The sequence below is a fragment of the Maylandia zebra genome, linkage group LG15 (genome assembly GCF_041146795.1).
Source record: "Maylandia zebra isolate NMK-2024a linkage group LG15, Mzebra_GT3a, whole genome shotgun sequence".
Lineage (NCBI taxonomy): Eukaryota > Metazoa > Chordata > Actinopteri > Cichliformes > Cichlidae > Maylandia > Maylandia zebra.
In genome coordinates, this window is record NC_135181.1 from 17143256 (window position 1) to 17162766 (window position 19511).

Sequence of the window (19511 nt, forward strand, 5' to 3'; positions counted from 1 at the left end):
GCTACAGCAGCCTACAAATATACACCAATCAGGCGATTCATTCCTAGTATGCCTCTCCTTCTTTTCTGTTTTTCTTTTTATTTCTTTTCATCTTGTTTGTGTTTTATGTGATTCGTTTTCTTTTTAGGGATCAAGAGTATGAAATTAAGATTAACTGAGTCCTGTCCAAAAACTATAACTTGTGTTGTTTTCTTAGTTTTTTTTAAAAAAAAATGATAAAAACAATAAAATATCCTTGGGTTATTATTTGGGATACACAAAATAATGTTAATGATTCAATTGATAAACTAAAATTTAAGAAAACAAACAAACAGACCTTTCTGTAATGCCAGTGGAATAAATGCAAATAGGAGCTGGTCTCTGCACAAATAATAGCAAGAGTAAGAGCAATAATCTGCTCTGGGGCTTCCTTTTTTCACTAAATTGTGCTGTAGATAAGGAGCTTACACTGTGGATTATTCTGCACTGCAACAGTGAATCAGTAATTGTTTTTTTTTATGGCTGGGAGAAGCCTCCTCCATTCCCCCACCAGCAGGTCAAGAGACCACATCAGCTGCAGGCAACATCCTGTTTGCTTTCCCTGCTGCTTTACACCTGCACTGACCTTCATCCTTCTGTCAAGCCAGTCTAGATCATCTGCCTCTTCTATTTCTTGTATACTCCGCCAGTTTTGGGCCCCATCTACAATTTTCTTGAATCTTGTTGTATGTCCTGCAGCAGGATGGCCCAACAGGGTCACCTAGAAATATGGTCAGTAACAGCATACCTGTTTTTAATAGAAGACAACACAATAAGGCCAGGCTTTAATAATGCATCTGCTGCAGTGAAGCCTCTCCGTCTTCATGCATGACAGCAAGAAGCCATCAAGCTGTGTATGTGCACCAAAATTGAATTTAAATTACCTCGAGGGATGGGTTATGTTATAGAATAATAAGATGATGAAGTAGATATAGCAAAAGTCAAAATTTTCTGCTGTCTCACCACACCCTTAATACTGTTTCTCACAGGCCTGAGCTGAGTTATGAAGTGTGGAGCACCATTACAGTTCACAGTGTTCAGGCTGCAGGAAGGTAGAGACACTGATTAACTATAGAAGAAGAAAAAACTATTAAAATCCAGGTATAAAGAAGACTTGGCTGTAATTACAGCTAGAAAAGATGATCTGTCCAGATCTGTCCCCTCCCCCCCGTGTCCTTACAAGATTGGCCTGCTAAACCATTAAAATGCCCTCCTTTTGTCCCCTTGCAGCGTACTGGCATACTGGAAGAGCCCCAGTATGCAGACACCATTAGAGATTTTTTTTGTCCTTCTTGCCATTGTTGTTGGTGCATCACTTATGAAAAGGAGGAAGGGGGGGGGGGGGGGGGGGGAAGCACTGCAGTGCCAGATAAATGCTAGAAAAGTTTCACTACATCCTTAAACTGTCTTAGATGATATTACTGTAGATTATTCTTGTAAACTTTTATCAATAAATCAGTTAACTATACATTATCAGTGTTAATCTAAATGGAGCAAATGAAATACAGTATACTAATGTAATATGAAGCGTGACTGTACTTAAAAATAATCCAAACTCATTTCCTGAACCCCCCCCCCCCCCCTCAAAAGAAAAAAGATAAAAGTAAATAAATAAGAGTAAGTAATGTCATCCACAGAGAGATAAGCATGTTTATCTCAACTGCGCAGCACTAATTAGTATATCAAAGTGCGTGGGTTATCAATTTTTATGATAAATACAAACTGGAAGAGAGTGCTGTCAATTGCAATGCCCAGCACTGTTGGATGAGCACATGGAAGGAAAAAGTAGGATTGTAATTAAATCATCAACAGCTGCAGCAATAAAGTGTGAAATAATAATTATGATCCAATGATTCAGTTACGAGCCCCTTAGTACTTCTCTGACCTGCTGCACCCATATACACAGTCTCACATGCTATGGTCCTCAGTTATGGGGCTGTTTCTGTCCCTCCAGCCCTATTTTCTTTATGTATTTTTGTTTATTTGAACTATTTTTCAATAGATATACAAATATAAGTTATTATTACAATAATATGATGTTAAGATTAAATATATTGTGTGCTATTGAAATAATTGAGATACTCAGGACTGCACAAGAGCATTCATCTCATGTTCAATGTTTTCTCCATGTTTTCTACCTAAATGTTATTTATGATTGCATATTCTGATTTTCTGTTTCCAATTCCAATTTCATAGGCATTAATGTACCCCCATACCATCAGAGATACGGGCTCTTGAACTGAGCACTGATAACAAATTAGATGGTCTTTCTTCTCTTTAGTTGAGAGGACATGGTGTCCACGTTTTTTTATTTGGAAAACATTTTTGCATCATATTCACACATTCATAGCCGTTAGTCTTGTACTCTTTTGGGTAAACATTGGCAATGTTGTTTTTGGATTCTTGTAGTACACATCCAAACATTTTTGAGATGCTTTGCTGCCATCAAATTTAAAATGTGGTAGTATTTTTCATGAAATAATAAAATGTCTCAGTTTAAATGTGATATATTTTCCATGTCGTGTTGTGAATAAAATATCGGTTTATGGGTTTTTGCAGATTATTGTATTCTGGGTTTCTTTGCATTTTATACAGCATCCCAACTCTTTTTGGAATTCAGGCTGTAGTACCACCAGTGTAAATTTAATAGGAACATTGTGTTCGCCATTTCGAAAAAGGACAGTTATTTCACATTATCACAGTTTCCCTCATTATGTAGAAAGCCTTTGATCAATAATTAGCATTGCAATTATTTATAAGAATTTGCTGTTTTTGCGGTCCTCATTATTGGATAACAACATGCTTTGGAAATGTGGCAAATGATTAAAATTACATGATATTAAAAAAAGTTTGTACCATGTTAGGCTCTAGTGCCACAATTTATTATATATTTTTATTTGGCTGGATGTCGACATACTTTTCAAATATTCAAATTACAATTAAATTTAATGCTGTGCATCATGTTATAGTAGCGAGATAGGACTTGTGTGCTGCAAAAAACAGAATAAAGATAATTATTCTGTTTTTTGCAACAGTAACCAAAACAGAGGCCGTTTCTTCAGTGATACTAATTAGCATTTTTATCTTTCAAGCAGGTACGTTATGACTCACTGTGCCTGTCTCACAACAGAATGCAGTCTGTGCTGTATGTCAGCTGTAGATCCCTTCAAGTGATTTACAGTAAATGGTGTTGACTTTTTTGGAAATGCCAATCTCTGCTCTTTCTGCGTCATACTGGGACATCTTGCCAATTTGCTTCAATGGAGTATTACTGTTCTCCAGACTTTCTTTTTTATTTGCACGACATCCAGTACCTTGGATTACTGTGTCTAAAGAAGCACCTGTATATACAGTATCTCACGGGGTCCACGTGTTTTACTTAAACATCATTATATATATGAAATTTGTTCTATATACATATTTGAAAAATTTTATTAGTGTCTTGACTCAGATTGAATGTATCTCTATTCTATCTACATTTTAAATGCTTTTGTTATGATTTTTCTGTTTTCTTCATAAACAACTGGTCATGCAGGGTTAAGGGAAGGACGTGATTCTCACAGCGTAAAAGCTGACACAATTGACACAATAGGCCTGTAGTGTTTGGCCTGTTGATCTGTTGTAGTTGTTGCTGTTTAGAAGTTATTTTGATAATAAATGCAAATGCCATCCACCCATTCTCTTCCGCTTATCCGGTTCAAGGTCATGGGGAGTGGGAGTCTATTCTAGCTTCCATAAAGCAGGAGGCCGGATACACCCGAATGTATCCCGCCAGACACAGGGCTAATGCTATATAAAAATACACTAAATGAACTAAATAAGCTAAATGTTAATGTATTATACCAAAATCTCAGCCCACACCACTTTATAAGCTACTTTTGTGTTTATGTGTGTATCTTCTTCTTTTCAAATAAATAGAGCTACTCCACATGCTTCCCACAAGTCCATCGGCAACAGTGGAAACTCATCTTTTTTTTATTTTATTTATTTTATTTTTTTATTTTTTTGTGGTTGTCACAGTTACTCCTAGTAGTGTTTTATTTATTTTAAATCAGAGGAGACATTAATGGTTTCTGTAAATTTATGTTCAATTTATGACTCCAAAGGGACACAAGTGTGTTTGAAAGAGTTCTACTAGATGAAAAAATTTTCAGGGTCATATATCTGGTATTGTCTTTTTTTTTTTTTTTTTTTTTTTTTTTTTTGGCCTGTCCCGTTTGGCTCCCCCGCCCTCAGAACTGCCGTCCAAAGGCAAAGAAAGATGCCCAACGGATCCACCCCACCAAACCGACCATCCCAGCCTTGCCGCAATGGTCCACCCGATTCACCCTTTATCGTTCACTCTATTTTCACTTACTGAATACGGGACAGACTTGACTGGGGGAAAGAAGGGGAGAAAGAAAGAGGGAAAGAGAAACAGCTGAGAAGAGGGACGGGGGAGAAGGGCAAAAGACAAAAACCAACAGAACGGGCAGAGAAAAAAAAATGCATATATCAATCACCTGGGTCACCTGCTGAGAAAGAAAAAAGAAAGCAAGCAGAAGAGAACAAGAGTAATAGAATAAACAACATCACAATGATATATGGGAATATGACAGTAAATACTAAATGTTAAACATTATTGTGCAGCACATAAGATCAACAGAACACAGTGTGCTTTGAGGTAGGAGCCAAAAAGGGTGTAGTTTGTGGGTGTGATCACCCGTGTGTACACCTGTGAGCATGGACGCGCTTGTTTTTTGTTTTTTAAAAGGTTCCTTCATGTAATAATCTGCTAGAGGGTGTGGGGGGGCCACAGCCCCGTCCTCCAGGGCATGAAGCAGGTGTGGAGGAGCTCAAAACTCCAGACATCCAGAGGCCCCCAGAACACAAGAGACCAAGGAAGACCAACAGAGGGGCAGCTGCGCCACTGTCCCGGAAAGAGCTGAGGAGAGTCCCAGATGAGGGCTCACTCAGCAGCCGCGGAGCAGAAGCCAGGGGGAGTTGCAGTGACGCGCCCGTGAGCTCCGCCGGCAGCCAGCTGCGCCTGAGTGACCGAGCCCCAGGCCGAGAGGCCGGGGGCATCCCACCTCCGAAGTGCCCCGAGCGAGCCCCAGGCTCCAGGCCCCGATAAGCGGCCGCCAAGGAGTGAGCCGGTGTGTACCTGGACGCCCATCCCCGGACACAAAGAAGCACCAACGCACCGATGTCTGAGGGGGTCCGCCACTGGCAGGGGAAGTGGTGGTAGGGGGAGATAGGCCTCCAAACCTTGGAGGGCCTAAGATGTCCCCAGAGAGGTGGCGCCTGACACCCAACCTGACATATAGACACAGACATACAGGCACACACAGATACAAACATCCATTCCCACCCTCATGCTCTCATATGCACTTACTCCACACTCAACCAACGTGGAGACAGACATAAAGAGACGTTGTACACACGATCACACTCCCCAAGCGTACTCTACAAACCGGGTCTAGGTGCCCCCGCCCCTGGAGGGGGGAACTGCACCCAGACCCAGGTGGTGTTTCCCTTTTCCCTGCGGTGGGGGGAGGCAGACCGCCCCGACTCCGCAGCAGCAGGAAGGCTCCACACTCCAGACCGCAGTCGGACGGCCAACTCCTCCTCCTAGTCCTAGCCCCCCTGCTCCAGCAGGTCGCAGAGAACGGGGGTGAGAGAAGACTCCGAACCTCCCTCCACCCGCTCATTGTAATGTTGATGCATGTGTGTTCTAAGGTGCATTTAAAACCCAGGAGGGCTTGGAGCTACCTGCCAAGGAGCAGCAGGTAAGCGCATGGTCCCTCCTGCTAGCCCTCAATGTCTACGTGTATTTAACATTGAGAGGTGGGCAACGACGCCAGGGGTGGGGTGTACACCCTGATGGTACTTTGGACTCCGTGTATCGTGCCCACCCCCAAGATCCTATATGTATGTGTAATGAGAGTGTGAGTAATGTGAATGTCTAAGTTGTGGGATAAAATTGAGGCAGAGGCAGCCAGAAGGGGACAGAGGGGGGGGTAGCCTCCTCTGCACCCTGGTGACATACCCCTACTCCAAGACCCTGCATGTGTGGGTGGTTGTGGTGGAGCGGGAAGAGGGAGGCAGCTGGAGATGGGGAGGGAAGGAAGGGAGGGGCAAGTGACCCCTCCCTGGGGCCAGCTCCCCCGCTGACCCCAGTAGGCACCCCCACACTCCGCGACCCGCCAGGGAAAGGGGGCCCAGGCCCATCCAGACCGGGGCCCAGTGCAGCAGCGCCGCCCGGCCCCACAGAGCCCGGGACAGTCCACCCAACCCCACCACAGAGAAAACTGCACCCACCCCACCATCCACTCATCTTCCAGACTACATAAGACAATAAACACCCAGGCTGAGATCTTCCTCCACCTCTCCTGTATCTCCCCCTCCTGCAGAGGGAGCTCCTGAGGAGAGGAAAGCTCCTGCAAGATGTGACAATCTCCCCCACCAGTTGAAGAGCCCCCCAGGTGGCTCGATGCACCGGCGGCACCCTGCTCCAGGGCTGGGCCCCCATGCACCCACCCGCCCACAACCCCGGCAACACACCAACCAGGACCCAAGCCCCGGAGGCCCGGTCCGGGTCCCAGCCCAGAGACGGAGCGCCCCCAGAACCTCACGCCCATCTGGAAACTCATCTTTATCACAACTATAACCAAAAAACATCTTAAAGCATAAAGCAGGATGTACTGTTGTCATTTCAGAGCTACTTCTATCATTTTTGGCATGGAATTATGAGCTCTTGAAAGCCAGTGAGGAACTTGGCATCAGTATTCAGGTAACAATCTGTCAGCTGTACATAACTTGTGATCATGTGTGGAGTTTGTACCTGGCAGATGCTAATCTGCTGGCAAACCAGCAGGCAAAAAGGTATCATTGCAAGTATTTTTAGCAATAAAGCAAGACTGCAGACTCCTAATGACTGAATCATCTGTTTGTATTTTTAATGTTCTACTTTTGATAAATTCTGACATTTTAAGCATTAAAAGCCCATTTCGGGTGCATCATTCCTCATCTAAAAGCAGAGACCTCTTCTTTCTGTATGTTTGTTCAGCCACTCGTCATCTGTTGAAATTTGTTTTTAAATATGCAACCCCCTGGATATGTTAAGATGGTGTTTCTGTGATTACAGCATTGTGTTCAGACAAAGGGCTGCAAATTCTTTTTTTTATTTATACTCTGTGACTCATTGTGGTCCATAACCAACGGGGCAAACAGAAAACATCTTTGGGAATCTTCCTCAGGGATTTCCACAATGTCAACTCTTTCACAGATGTTCATCTTCAAAGACACAATGCCTCTTGCTTTAAAGGGCTAAGCCAGCAAGGACACACAAAAAAAAAACAAAGACACTTTTTGACTTCATAAAGTTAGAGGAAGTTATTAGTTACCAGTTCATTCAGATTTATTTTTTATTTTTTACATTTCCATTGCAGAAGCTCCTGGATGAGCTTCACCTCTTGAGGTGCTGAAGTCAGTTGTGCACTAGATAATAATAATGGATTGGATTTATATAGCGCTTTTTAAGGCACCCAAAGCGCTTTACAATGCCACTATTCATTCACTCTCACATTCACACACTGGTGGAGGCAGCTACGGTTGTAGCCGCAGCTGCCCTGGGGCAGACTGACAGAAGCGAGGCTGCCATATCGCGCCATCGGCCCCTCTGGCCAACACCAGTAGGCGGTAGGGTAACGTGTCTTGCCCAAGGCAAGACACCACCTGATGAAGCCAGCTCGCACTTGAGAGGTTCAAAGCGCTGGGAATGAGAATCAGCACCTCCAAGTCTGAAGCCACGGTCCTCATCTGGAAAAGGGTGGAGTGCCCACTTCAGGTCAGGGATGAGTTACTGCTCCAAGTGGAGGAGTTTAAGTATCTCGGGGTCTTGCTCACGGGTGAGGTGAGAGGGGAGCGGGAGATCAACAGACGGAGTGGTGCTGTGACTGCAGTGATGTGGACACTATAGTTGTGTCCAAATTCATGGGCTGCATCCTCCTGAGGACCCGGCTCTCACGGTCTACGTGGGCCGGGTCCTCAGATGGTCGGGTAGGCCGGAAGTAAACGGCTGTGAAATTGGACAGTCTAACCTTCAGATTTGTGTCACCGCTGTCTTGGTGGAGTTTAATCAACTCAGCCGTCTGCTCTTTGCTATCTAAAATATAACAGGACACTGGTGTAAATTCTCGACTGTCTCACACTTCTGTTTAATCAGTTTTCTATTTGATGTTTATTCAGCTGTGTGAAAACCACCCGAGGGATAATTAAGTTTTATTTTATCTAATCTAATCTAACAACTTTAATCTCAGCCAAACTGATTCACTCATGAACAAATAAAACACTGAAAAAAGCCAAACAATAACATTTTTAGGTTGTCTAAGTTTACGTTTAACCTGAGTAGCGGAAGTCTGCGGTGATCTGAAAATGATGTGCCGGGAGTTGTGCCGTTCTCGGCAGCTCTAGTGACCCTCGAGCTCCCGGCTAGCTATCGAGCTGGCGGATAACAGACGTCTCCGAAAATGTCAGAGCACTTTTGCAAATATGCGATATCTTCATAAACTGAGCAGATATTTGAAGTTTACACAGCTACATTCTCGCCTGAAAATATGTTAAAAGTTTATTTTGTGACCCAGAAAGAGTAATAAGAGTAATATTAGTAGCAGCCGCATTGTTCAAAACTGGAATTGGCTGGGCCGCGCTATGAGTTCTGGGATATGGTGGGCCATGAAGGATACACCCGACCCATCCTTCAAATTCTGGGAAAAGGAGGACGCATTTTTCGGCTGCATTCGGAGGAGTCTACGAATTTGGACAGCCGTCGTCGCGTTGCTGTGGCATAATCGGCCTACAAATGCAGCCTCAGGAGGATGCAGCCCATGAATTTGGACACGACCTATACCAGTCTGTCCTGGTGACGAGAGAGCTTAAAAGTAGCTGGTAGCTGACAGGGATGCCTACTGGGTGAGGCATGTCCCCCCAGGTGGAGGTCCCTGAGCAGGCCCAGAAGAGAGAGATTACATGTCTCGGCTCTCATCTCTGAATGTCTTGGTGTTGGGCTTTCCTTCAACTACAACAACTACAACAGCTCAACAGGCCAAACCCTACAAACCACTGCCCCATCCCTTTCTGCCTCAAATATTTGTCAGTAATTCTAAAATTTTAAGCACTAAATGACCATTTTTGGTGCATTATTTTTCATCTACAAGCAAAGCCTCACACAGGCATGTCTTTTTCTGGATATTTGTTCAAAATGCAACCCCCTTGTTCCTTCAATTACAGCTAATCAACAGGATACGCAGAAAACATCTTTGGGGACTCTTCGAGGAATTCCACAGTGCTGACTTCTTCACAGATGTTCACTGTCAAAGACACAATGCGTTCTTATCGGATTCATTCTTTGAATCAGATAAGATTCAAAGAATCTTATCAAAGAATATTATCTTGCTGATCTGATTCATTCAAAGAATGAATCAGATCAGCAAGGACCCACAAAAACAATACATGGACACCTTTTGATTTTCTAAAGTTAGAGAAAGTTATTCGTTAATAGTTCAGTCTTTTTTTGTTTGTTTGTTTCTTATCGTTTTTCATTACAGAAACTCCCAGAGGAGATTGTTTTCTCTTAAAGTGCTGTAGTCAGCTGTGCACTAGATGGCACCTCTGCGCAAACAGAAGCCTCCATGTGTCATTTGTTACAGATAACAGGAGTGTCAACACAAAAGAGTTGATTTAATGACAAAGAGACGAGAGACGAGGAAAGGAAGAATCTGTCCCAGAAGGTAAAGAAAGCACTGAATACAGCAATATATATATATATATATATATATATATATGTATATTCAATTTAAAACTGCAGCTGTTCATTTCTTGGAAATCATCTTGAGAATTTTCCTAATTTCTTCTTTTTCCTACTTTCTGCAGACTGACCTCTATATTTAGGTGTGCAATTTTCACCTTCAGCACAGTCAAAAAGTAATGCTTGACACCTTTATGGAGCTTTGCTGTGCTGTAGGGTTTTTTTTTCCCCAAACATGTTCTTGTTTATATGAGCAGAAAACAGAGATGTGCAATCTTGTGAAAGTAATTTGTGTGCACACAGCATGTGAGCATGCCAGCAGGGAGGATGTGGTTGTCACATGGAGATGGAGGCATGCTGGAGTTTGAGGTTTGAAACAAGCAAATGCTGCATGTTGTTGTGCATTAATGCACAGATTAACTAGATTTAAGTGACTTTCAGCGAGACATATGCTTTGTTTAGCTAACTATGCCATGTTAAACACGTTTTATCCAAGTGTTTTTGGTTAAATGTCAAGCACTGTACTTTTAAATGACTTTAAACTCCTTCCTCTTCTTGTAAACACAAAATAAGTCATTTTATATGACTGTGTATGCAGCACTGTGTGTGCTATAAAAACAGGATGGTATAAGGTGTGTAGGCTGCAGCAGCATTACCTCAAACACAGTAAGGGAATTCAAAGGAGTTTCAAAGTCTGAACATCTACAGCACATGTAATGATTACATTAAATGGTCTCAGGCCCATATAATGTGTACTATGACCTGTACAACTACTATCTCAAAACAGGGAACTTATCTCAGGTCCACACAACATCGAGCTTTCTGGGAAAGCAAACAAAGTAGAAACCGTTAAGAGCGATTCAGTGAGGAATGAGACCCCTTTATTTGACTCTCTGATCTAGTTTTATAATTTATTTTCATATATTTTATTTAAGTGAACAAAACTAACTGATATTAAACACCTTTTTCAAGAGGAGTGCACCATAAAGCAGCTTCAACCTATCGAGGATTTCTCTGCATTAACTAGCTCAATAAAACTTAAAATTATCCAATTAGAGAACTTGAATTCCATTGTAATTATTAAGGTTTGTTTTTGCTTCAATCTCTGTGTATGCTCACATACAACAGAGTGTTTGATGGACAAAGGATACTCCTTTAAAGATGACAGTGTTCATATTCAGGGCTGAAAGCATCAATGGTTTCTAAGAGGAGTAATGGAGGCTGTTTACATCCACTGTGACTGACCATCGCTGAACAGAGACATTGTCTTATGACAACAGCTATCAGCCATCTACGATACAATCTTGCGAACCTTTTCCACTCACACCTAGCCTCTAGTGATCTCAAGAAGTCACATGATAGGGTGGGGCAAAGTCTGGTTTCACCCTTAACCCTCTAGCATTTTAATGAGCCATGCCTTGTTTCACACCTTGGCTCATGTGATGATCCACATGATTACTAGTAGGTCAATGACCACCCCTAAATAGGAAAACCTACATTAGGAGATTAATACCTGGGCCTATCCTCCTTTGGGCTTTAGAACTGAAGAAGCCTCTTGGATGAGAAGTGAAACATCCTCACAAACTTAAAGAAGGCCGGTTACCGCTTATTTTAAGCTCTCAAGGTTATAATGACCTGGATGACTGAGACCACACAGATGTGTTTAATGCTTCATTTCACTCTTCTGTCACTGAAATTGAACAGAATGAATGCTAAACAGAACAAACCTTTCATGGAAAAACATTGAAAATAAAAATGCAGGTCCTGCAAATAAGGCAGTTGTTAATCTTGGTAATAAATATGCCAATATACATATCATTAGCAATCTGACACGTTCAACTTGTTAAACCTTAACCTCCATACATTTGGAGGTTAAAGTTGCTCATTCATTGACCTGACTTTATTTTGCTTCACAGTGCATCACTCTGGCCTAATGAGCAGCAAACATAGTACCAACTGCAAAACCTGCAAAAAGCCAAAGTTAACTGTCACGGACTGCATTGCACACAACACCAAATCCATTGTGCAAGACTCACGGTTAAAACAGCTACAATTCCAACCAAATGCACCATAAATATTAGAACAGTCACACTGACTGAAATTTAATGCACCTCTTCTGTCCTCAGGATACAAAATTCTTTGAATGAGCCTGCAAAAGTCAGCCTGCTCTATCATTTGATTTTCCACTCACAGCTCTGATTTGAAGGCACCATGGACCACACAGTGGATATTATCTCCGATCCAGATCCGTGGCTCAACAACACAAATGCAAACAGCACCTCCAGTTACATGCCTACCATGTCACCAGTAATGGACAAAACCATCAACATAATTATGATAATTGTCTTATTTGTGACCATGGTTTCACTGGGATGCACCATGGAGGTGTCCAAGATCAAGGTGACTACAGCAAGTTCAGTTTCATATGTGAGCTAAATGTAAGGAGACAATCTTATGCTAATGTGAACTTTTCTTCTTCTGTTTCCAGCATCATATGAGAAAACCTAAGGGGGTGGCTATCGCAGTCGTGGCTCAGTATGGCATAATGCCTCTCACAGCTTTTTTCTTAGCTAAGGTTGGTACTGATGCAAAGTGAAATAAGAGTATAAACACTACAGTAAGAAAGGCAGTAGGCATAATATGTTTGTACTGGAAAATATTTGTGTTCCTGTTTTTTCTTTACTTCATTTTTAATTGTCATTTCTAATGTTAGTAGCGCTAAAACAGTAAAATAAAGTATTTTCTGTTTTTTTCTGAATATATAAAATGGTCATTTAATCTGTTCACTGATTAAGAATTTATTCATGAACTATGACATTAACTGCAGAGGAATCATCAGTAATTAAAAAAAGTAATTAAAGAAAATGCTAAAGGTATTCTTAGTGCACATTTGTGTCATTATGAGATCTTGCTTTTGTTGCTTTTGCATATGAGGTTACTATGATTATTGCGTTACAGCTGTTTAAGTTGGCTGAAATAGCAGCTGTGGTGATTCTGATCTGTGGCTGCTGTCCCGGAGGAGCTCTCTCCAACATCCTGGCTTTGGCTCTTCAGGGCGACATGAACCTCAGGTACACAAACAGAAAATATTTAGCTACAAAACTGTTAATGCATTGGGTTTTTTTTAAACGATCAAACGCACAAAGACATAAATCCTTAGAGATTATTAGTCTTTATTTTATTTGTAAAATTCAAAACCCCTTACTGCGGGAGGAAGTGCATTCCTAAATGGTTTGCTGTTAAAATCTCACATTTTTTAGGTATCTTCTTCTGACACCTCCGAATCCAGATGGTTTAATTTTCTTTGAAACAACTTTAAATATCACACAAGTTAAAGACACAAACCTGAAACCGTTTGTGTTTATTTAAATTCAGTTCTGGGAAAAGATATGCAATAAACTGTTTTTTTTTTAAGTTAAGCAACCTCATCCGTCTTGTTATCGTACCGCTGATAATCATAATACACCTTGCAGTCTGAAAAGCAGTGATACACGTTATTAGAAATGAATGTCTTACAGATCATCAACATTTTATCATAACAAAGCGACACCTAGGCGTTATACTTTCACTCGGCTAGCCTTTCACCTCGTCTCTTATCTCTCCCTTATGAAGCAACAGGTGGTTACTTTAGGCTTCGAGACAGTCCTCCTTTATCTGATATGTGAGGACCTCGTTTGGCCTGTTGCTCTTAAACATGATCAGTGAGGACAGACTGTGGGCAATGAGGGCAAAGAATGCAGATTGTTTCAGTCACTACAAGCTTGTTATCTTGTTATATAACCAAGTGCCTGGAAGAACATCGTTATCTCACACAACCCCACTAATGTTTTATGAATTAGAATTTTTGTTTTTGTTTCATTTGGGAACAAGAAAAAGACCACTGACAAAACAGGAACTCTGATCAACAAAGGAATGTTAACAAGAGCGTAATGGCATGTACTAGAGTTGCATAACACAGTGTAGCAGCCAACCTTGTAACAATTAGTTGGCAAGCATGTCATGGGCTCCCAAACCAGCAAAAATAACACAAGCAATGTTTCGGCAGGATATGAGGAATTTCCAGTTAGGCAGGGTTTTGGAAGTAATGCATGAGGCTCCCAAACGGTGAGCTGCTCACAAGAGGAAAAGTGGGAAAACTGGACTGTGCTTTTGATAGCATGTAGAAATAAGAGGAACATCCACTCTGCGATCTTAACAATTAACATAAGGACTGCTCTTGGCTTCTAGAGACCTTGCTGCTTAATTTAGACATGATATTCAATTCAATTCAATTCAATTCTATTTATGTGCCAAATCACAACAACAGTCACGTCAAGGTGCTTTATATTGTAAGGTAGACTGTACAATAATACATACAGAGAAAAACCCAAGAATCATTTGATCCCTATGAGAAAGCACTTTGGTGACAGTGGGAAGGAAAAACTCCCTTTTAACAGGAAGAAACCTCCAGCAGAACCAGGCTCAGGGAGGGGGGACATCTGCTGGGACCAATTGGGGTGAGAGAAGGAAGACAGGATAAGACATGTTCTGGAAGAGAGCCAAAGATTAATAATAAGTATGATTCAGTGCAGAGAGGTATATTAACACATAATGAGTGAGAAATGTGACTGAAGAAACACTCAGTATGATATGAAGTCTTTCCACTGGGCTCTTGCTTGCTATTTGTAAAAACTGCTTTTCTTCAGTCAAATTTTACCTCATCTAGATTATAATATTTTCAATTTTCAATTCACTTTTTGTAAAGGGGAATTAAAGTCCAGAGCATTCAATTTCTGGTAAAACGGGAATGTTTCGCAGTGGATTTTTGTTGCCTTTTTGCCTTGAAACCCTAAGTAATGTACACATGGCTGCACAAATATTCTTCTTCTACTATTTCTTGTTGTTGTTCATATTAATTATTTTTTTCTTCTCATTGCTTGGCTTAACCTCAGAATACTGATACTGAATACACATTATTTATGTTGTATGTAAACACATCTGAGACAGAAATATAGTCTTTCTGCAGTTTAGAAAGAGACAGTATATTTCTTCCACATTGGTTTCTCTTCATTGGCTCATAGGGGGTCATCTGATTGCAGGGTCTTTACCTTGCAAAATAAAGCACCTTGAGGTAACTGTTGTTGTGATTTGGCACTATATAAACAGAATGTATTTAACCTCTGGAACAGTCAGAATTTGTGCAACCTGTTCGTGTTGTGTTTATGAAGTGTCTCACACTATGATAAATTTTGAATGCATTTTGTCAACATAATGCTGAGAAGGAAATTTTGAGCATTATGGTGCTACAAAAAGATAAAAGCTGTCATGGTCTCACGCTTATCTTTTTCCTTCAGCATCGTGATGACCTCTTGCTCAACGTTGCTGGCTCTTGGTATGATGCCTCTCCTGCTCTACCTCTACTGTCAGGGTTTCTCCGACCTGCAGAACGCTGTCCCTTATGTTGAAATTATCGTATCACTGGTCATGATCCTGGTGCCGTGCGGCATTGGCATCATCATCAATACCTACAGGCCGCAGTACTCAAAGATCATCACAAAGGTCTGTGCATACTCACAAGAGTCTGAAGGTTGGACAGATCACTAGAACTGATAAACAGTGTTGATTAACTGGCACAGAGATGTTTATCAGTACATCATCAGTCAAAACTTTCTTACATCAATCAAGTGTTTGATTTTGTGTGTCACATGTTTTAAATGAATCTTTCTCATTTTTCTCACATCACATGACTACCCAGTGAGTCCTAAAGAGTTCTTTGGACCAGGGTGGTATATAGGTAACTAGGTCAATGTGAACCAGTACATGGTTTAGAGAATGGTGTTCTGGTTTTTGGATGGTAAAGGATCTCTGTATCACTTCGAAATCAGAAATCAGGCTTCACTATTTGTTACTGGATCGGCTTATTTTTGGTTTTGATCTTTTTATTGGATCTGTTGACAACAGAGTCAGGTCCTTAAGTTTTTCAACAGTCATTTTTTGTAGTTTTGCATCTGTACACAATCATGGTGGGTTTTAAATCAAGCAATCAAGTTGTGACTCAAGTCAGACTTTCAGCTTTAATTTAAAAAAAGTAATTACCTTAACTGTTTACTACTGTGGTCAAATACAAGTTCAGCTCACAATGTTTTATCTGCCACATTTGTTATGAAGTAAAAGGGAATACGCCTCATTTTGCCTTAAAATGCTTGTCAGTCAACTGTCAAATTGCTATGGAGTTGATTTGTTTCGTGTCCTGCTGTTTGCAGGTAGGCCTAATTATAATGATGATTTTTATTGTGGTGATCGTCACCTTAACCAACATTGGAATCGGAAGAGTCATGCTGACTGTGCTGTCTCCTCCGCTCTTGGCCATCGCTGCTCTCATGCCTTTGATAGGCTACTCCTTTGGATATGTCCTCTCTGCGATCTTCAGACTCAGCCAGTCGTAGGTTCTTTGGCTTAATTCAGTCATCGAGTCAAGTCAAGGCAGTCACATCAAAGATGAAAGAATTATGAGCCTTTCTGTTTATATTCATGACTCATGAACATGTGTGTCTGTCACCAGGGAGCGGAGGACCGTTTCTGTGGAAACAGGCTGTCAGAACATCCAGCTGTGCATCACCATATTGAAGATAGCTTTCCCCCAGGAAGTGATAGGCCCTCTGTTTCTGTTCCCAATGATCTATGGGTCTTTTCAGGTGACGGAGGCATTGGTGCTCGTTGTGCTGTTCAGGTGCTACCGAAGGTTCACGAAAAAGGAGAAAGGTACATCAGGTTATCTAAGGCCTTTTATGACACAAGAAAAAACATGGGGAACAAACAGGGAGAGTAAACAAGAATAAGTTCAGCCTTGACCCTTTATAGTGTTGATGATTAATAACAGTTGTTAGTGGGCATTAATCTAAGCAAGGCAGATTTGATGTAAGCTTTTATTTTGTAGGTTATAGAGACCAATCTTGAACCTCTAATGACATACCCTCATTTGTTTCCTCATTTAATAGCATCAAAACTGACCTTTTATAAAGGTACATAGAACATAGAGGGGTGTTTATTCTACTGTATATAATTTCCTTGTTATTCATCTGAACTAAAGATATTAAATATAAAACAGACTGGAGTCTGAATTACAAGTATGAGATCTTAGAATAACTTTTGTTAGTTTTTAAAACAAAGGCTGTTGTAAATGTTGGGAAGGACCAGTTTATACTTTAGTCATGCTGAAACACTGAAACAAGACTTTTCACCTTAAAAAAACAAAAAAACAATGTCACTAAAAATATAAGGTATGAAGGCTCTAATACAAACAGTAAAGCCTTGCATTTGTGTTTTTTAAAAATTGGAAGAATAGTGTTAAAAATACTTTTTGATGTGTAGCGCAAGGGAAAGCTGGACTTTTTTCCACAACATACTTTTTGACTTCTCATTACAGTAAAGCACAAATATAATTTTTCTGTCCTGTCAGCCAGCATGAAGTAGCTCTCTTAAACACTGTTGGTGCTTTTTTCTGCTTCCATGTGTCAAAATTGGCCTATTTTTTATGTAGATGAATATCCAGACCACAGAGTTTCATATTTCACCACAAGTTGATCAACTTTTGTGCAAGATCTCGGTTTGTGTTTATAATGGATCTGCTTATTTGACTCACAGAGACTTACCAGCCTGCGGTCACTGAAGAGGAGCTGAAAGAGACGACTGAGGGGACTGTGTGACCTCAATCACCACCCATGTATTGTACAGCCTACAGCTGACTAAACAAACAGAAAAATGCACAGCCGTATAGCTGGTCTTGATTTTTATACTGTATTGTGATCTGAAACCTCTAAGTGCATTAGAAACTTCAGTTTTTTATTGGTTAAGTCTATTGTCTTTCTACACCATGCAAACATCATCATAGTTTTGACTGAAAATAAAATCTTCATGTACAAAAATGTATTTTTACAAACTCATTTGAAGACTACATTTAAAAGTCTGCAATCTACACATGAATCCCAAATAAAAGCACAGCCACGCAATATAATGCAAGAAGGAACAGCATCCTTTAGTCAGTCGTAACTATGGCCATAAAAAGCATGAACATATGTGATTGCAACATTATAATTGCAAACATGTGCTGCTGCTAGTCCATTCAGAGCTTTTATTGTCACCAAGAGGGCCGTCTTCGTAAGCTGGAAAACAAAAAACAACTTGGACTTCTTACAGTGGAAGAATCTCTTTCTTTAGATCCTTGGAAAAAGCTCAACAAGTTCAACAAGAAATAATCAGTTATCATCAGTAAACTAACACATGTTTTTCCATTGCATAATGTGATTGCAATTTGATGATTGATGATTTTGCAGAGTGGTTTGTGATGAATCATCTGCTGAATGTAAATAAGACCAGAGAGATTGTGATCAGCTTCAGAAGGAAGAGGACAGCTACAGAACCCATCACTGTCCTTGGACAGGATGATGCTGTGGTGTGACACAGGTATCATAGAGTATGTGTATAAGGAAGGCAAGGAAACGAATTTCTTAATTTAGAGGAGCTTATTGGGTAATAGTTGAGAAAAGGTCTCACTGATGTTAAACACATTTTCAAGAGAGACCTGAGAGCTGCACCATGAAGCAGGTTCAGGTTAAAATCCCCAGTTATCAACTTCTTATTACTTGTTATCACTGGCTTCATGCTTCACATAAAACAGGGTGGCCTGTCGTTGGACTGTCATGTCTGCAACTTAAAAGAAACGGTGATAGAAGAATATGAGAGACATCAAGACAGCAAAACTGGATGCAGGACTGCTTTTTCTGGCCTGCTGGAGGGGAGGTGATTCAAGGTGACTCATTTTCTACATTGAATATTCACTATAATACCTCAAGTGTATGAGTTTTATTAACTGTAATACCAGCAATGTACAAAATATTTGTCAGAAATCTTTGGCAAATTAAAAAAAAAAAAGTGGAGGACAAGAGAAAACTGCAGCGGATGGTGAGGGCGGCAGAGTGGGCAACTGCCACTTCACTAACCCCCCTCAGAGTAGGGCTGTGCGATATGACCAAAATCTCATATCCCGATATAAAACATCTATCGTCCAATAACGATATAAATCACAAAAATGTAACATTTTCTGTAAATTCGGTGAATCTCGGGTAGCTGAAGTGTTTCCAGCTGGGCATCGTGCACTGTAAAATGTAATATTGTGTTTAATTAAAAATATTAAAAAGGCTGAACTTAGTTTTTATCAATTTGTTATTAGAACTCGATTTAAATAAGTTAACAGTACTTTTAATGCAAACACGCTGATCAACTCAATTTATTTGAGTTGTCTTAACTTAGAAAAACTAAGTAAGATGGAAGTTTTGCTTCTCAGTGCGGAAGGATGAAAGATGTGTTTTGAAAATGCCACGTGACTACCGTCCTCCTCCCTCTCGGATCAGTTCGCATGTTCATGGTGCCAGAATTTGTTATGGAATATGTTGAGCAAACCTGGAAAAGCGTCAGCTCAAGATATTATTGTTGTCATTGCTGTGGATCTTTACCTGATACACTGACTTGGCGAGTAAATGTTTACTCTTATTCAAACTGATTTTGTGGCTTCTCTTAGTTTAGCACCAGGTTTATAATCTTGTTAGCTAGTTAGTGTTAGCCTACACTGTTCCAAAAATAGTAATGTCAAATGATTTTACTGTGTATTTTACAGATGTGTACTGTTTTTCTAGAATATCATTACATTTACATAAGTAGACTGTGATCT

General features: G+C 40.7%; 1 protein-coding gene across 1 annotated transcript; it reads left to right on the plus strand.

Moving 5' to 3' along the window:
- The first annotated feature begins 9711 nt into the window (after positions 1 to 9711).
- LOC101481638 (hepatic sodium/bile acid cotransporter) lies at positions 9712 to 19026 on the plus strand. Its single transcript, XM_004550529.2, has 8 exons — positions 9712 to 9788; positions 11999 to 12205; positions 12294 to 12380; positions 12764 to 12876; positions 15139 to 15343; positions 16048 to 16226; positions 16347 to 16546; positions 17429 to 19026. Exons 2-8 carry the CDS (start codon positions 12017 to 12019, stop codon positions 17488 to 17490), a joined length of 1035 nt encoding a protein of 344 aa, XP_004550586.1. The 5' UTR covers positions 9712 to 9788; positions 11999 to 12016; the 3' UTR covers positions 17491 to 19026.
- The last annotated feature ends 485 nt before the right edge of the window (positions 19027 to 19511 follow it).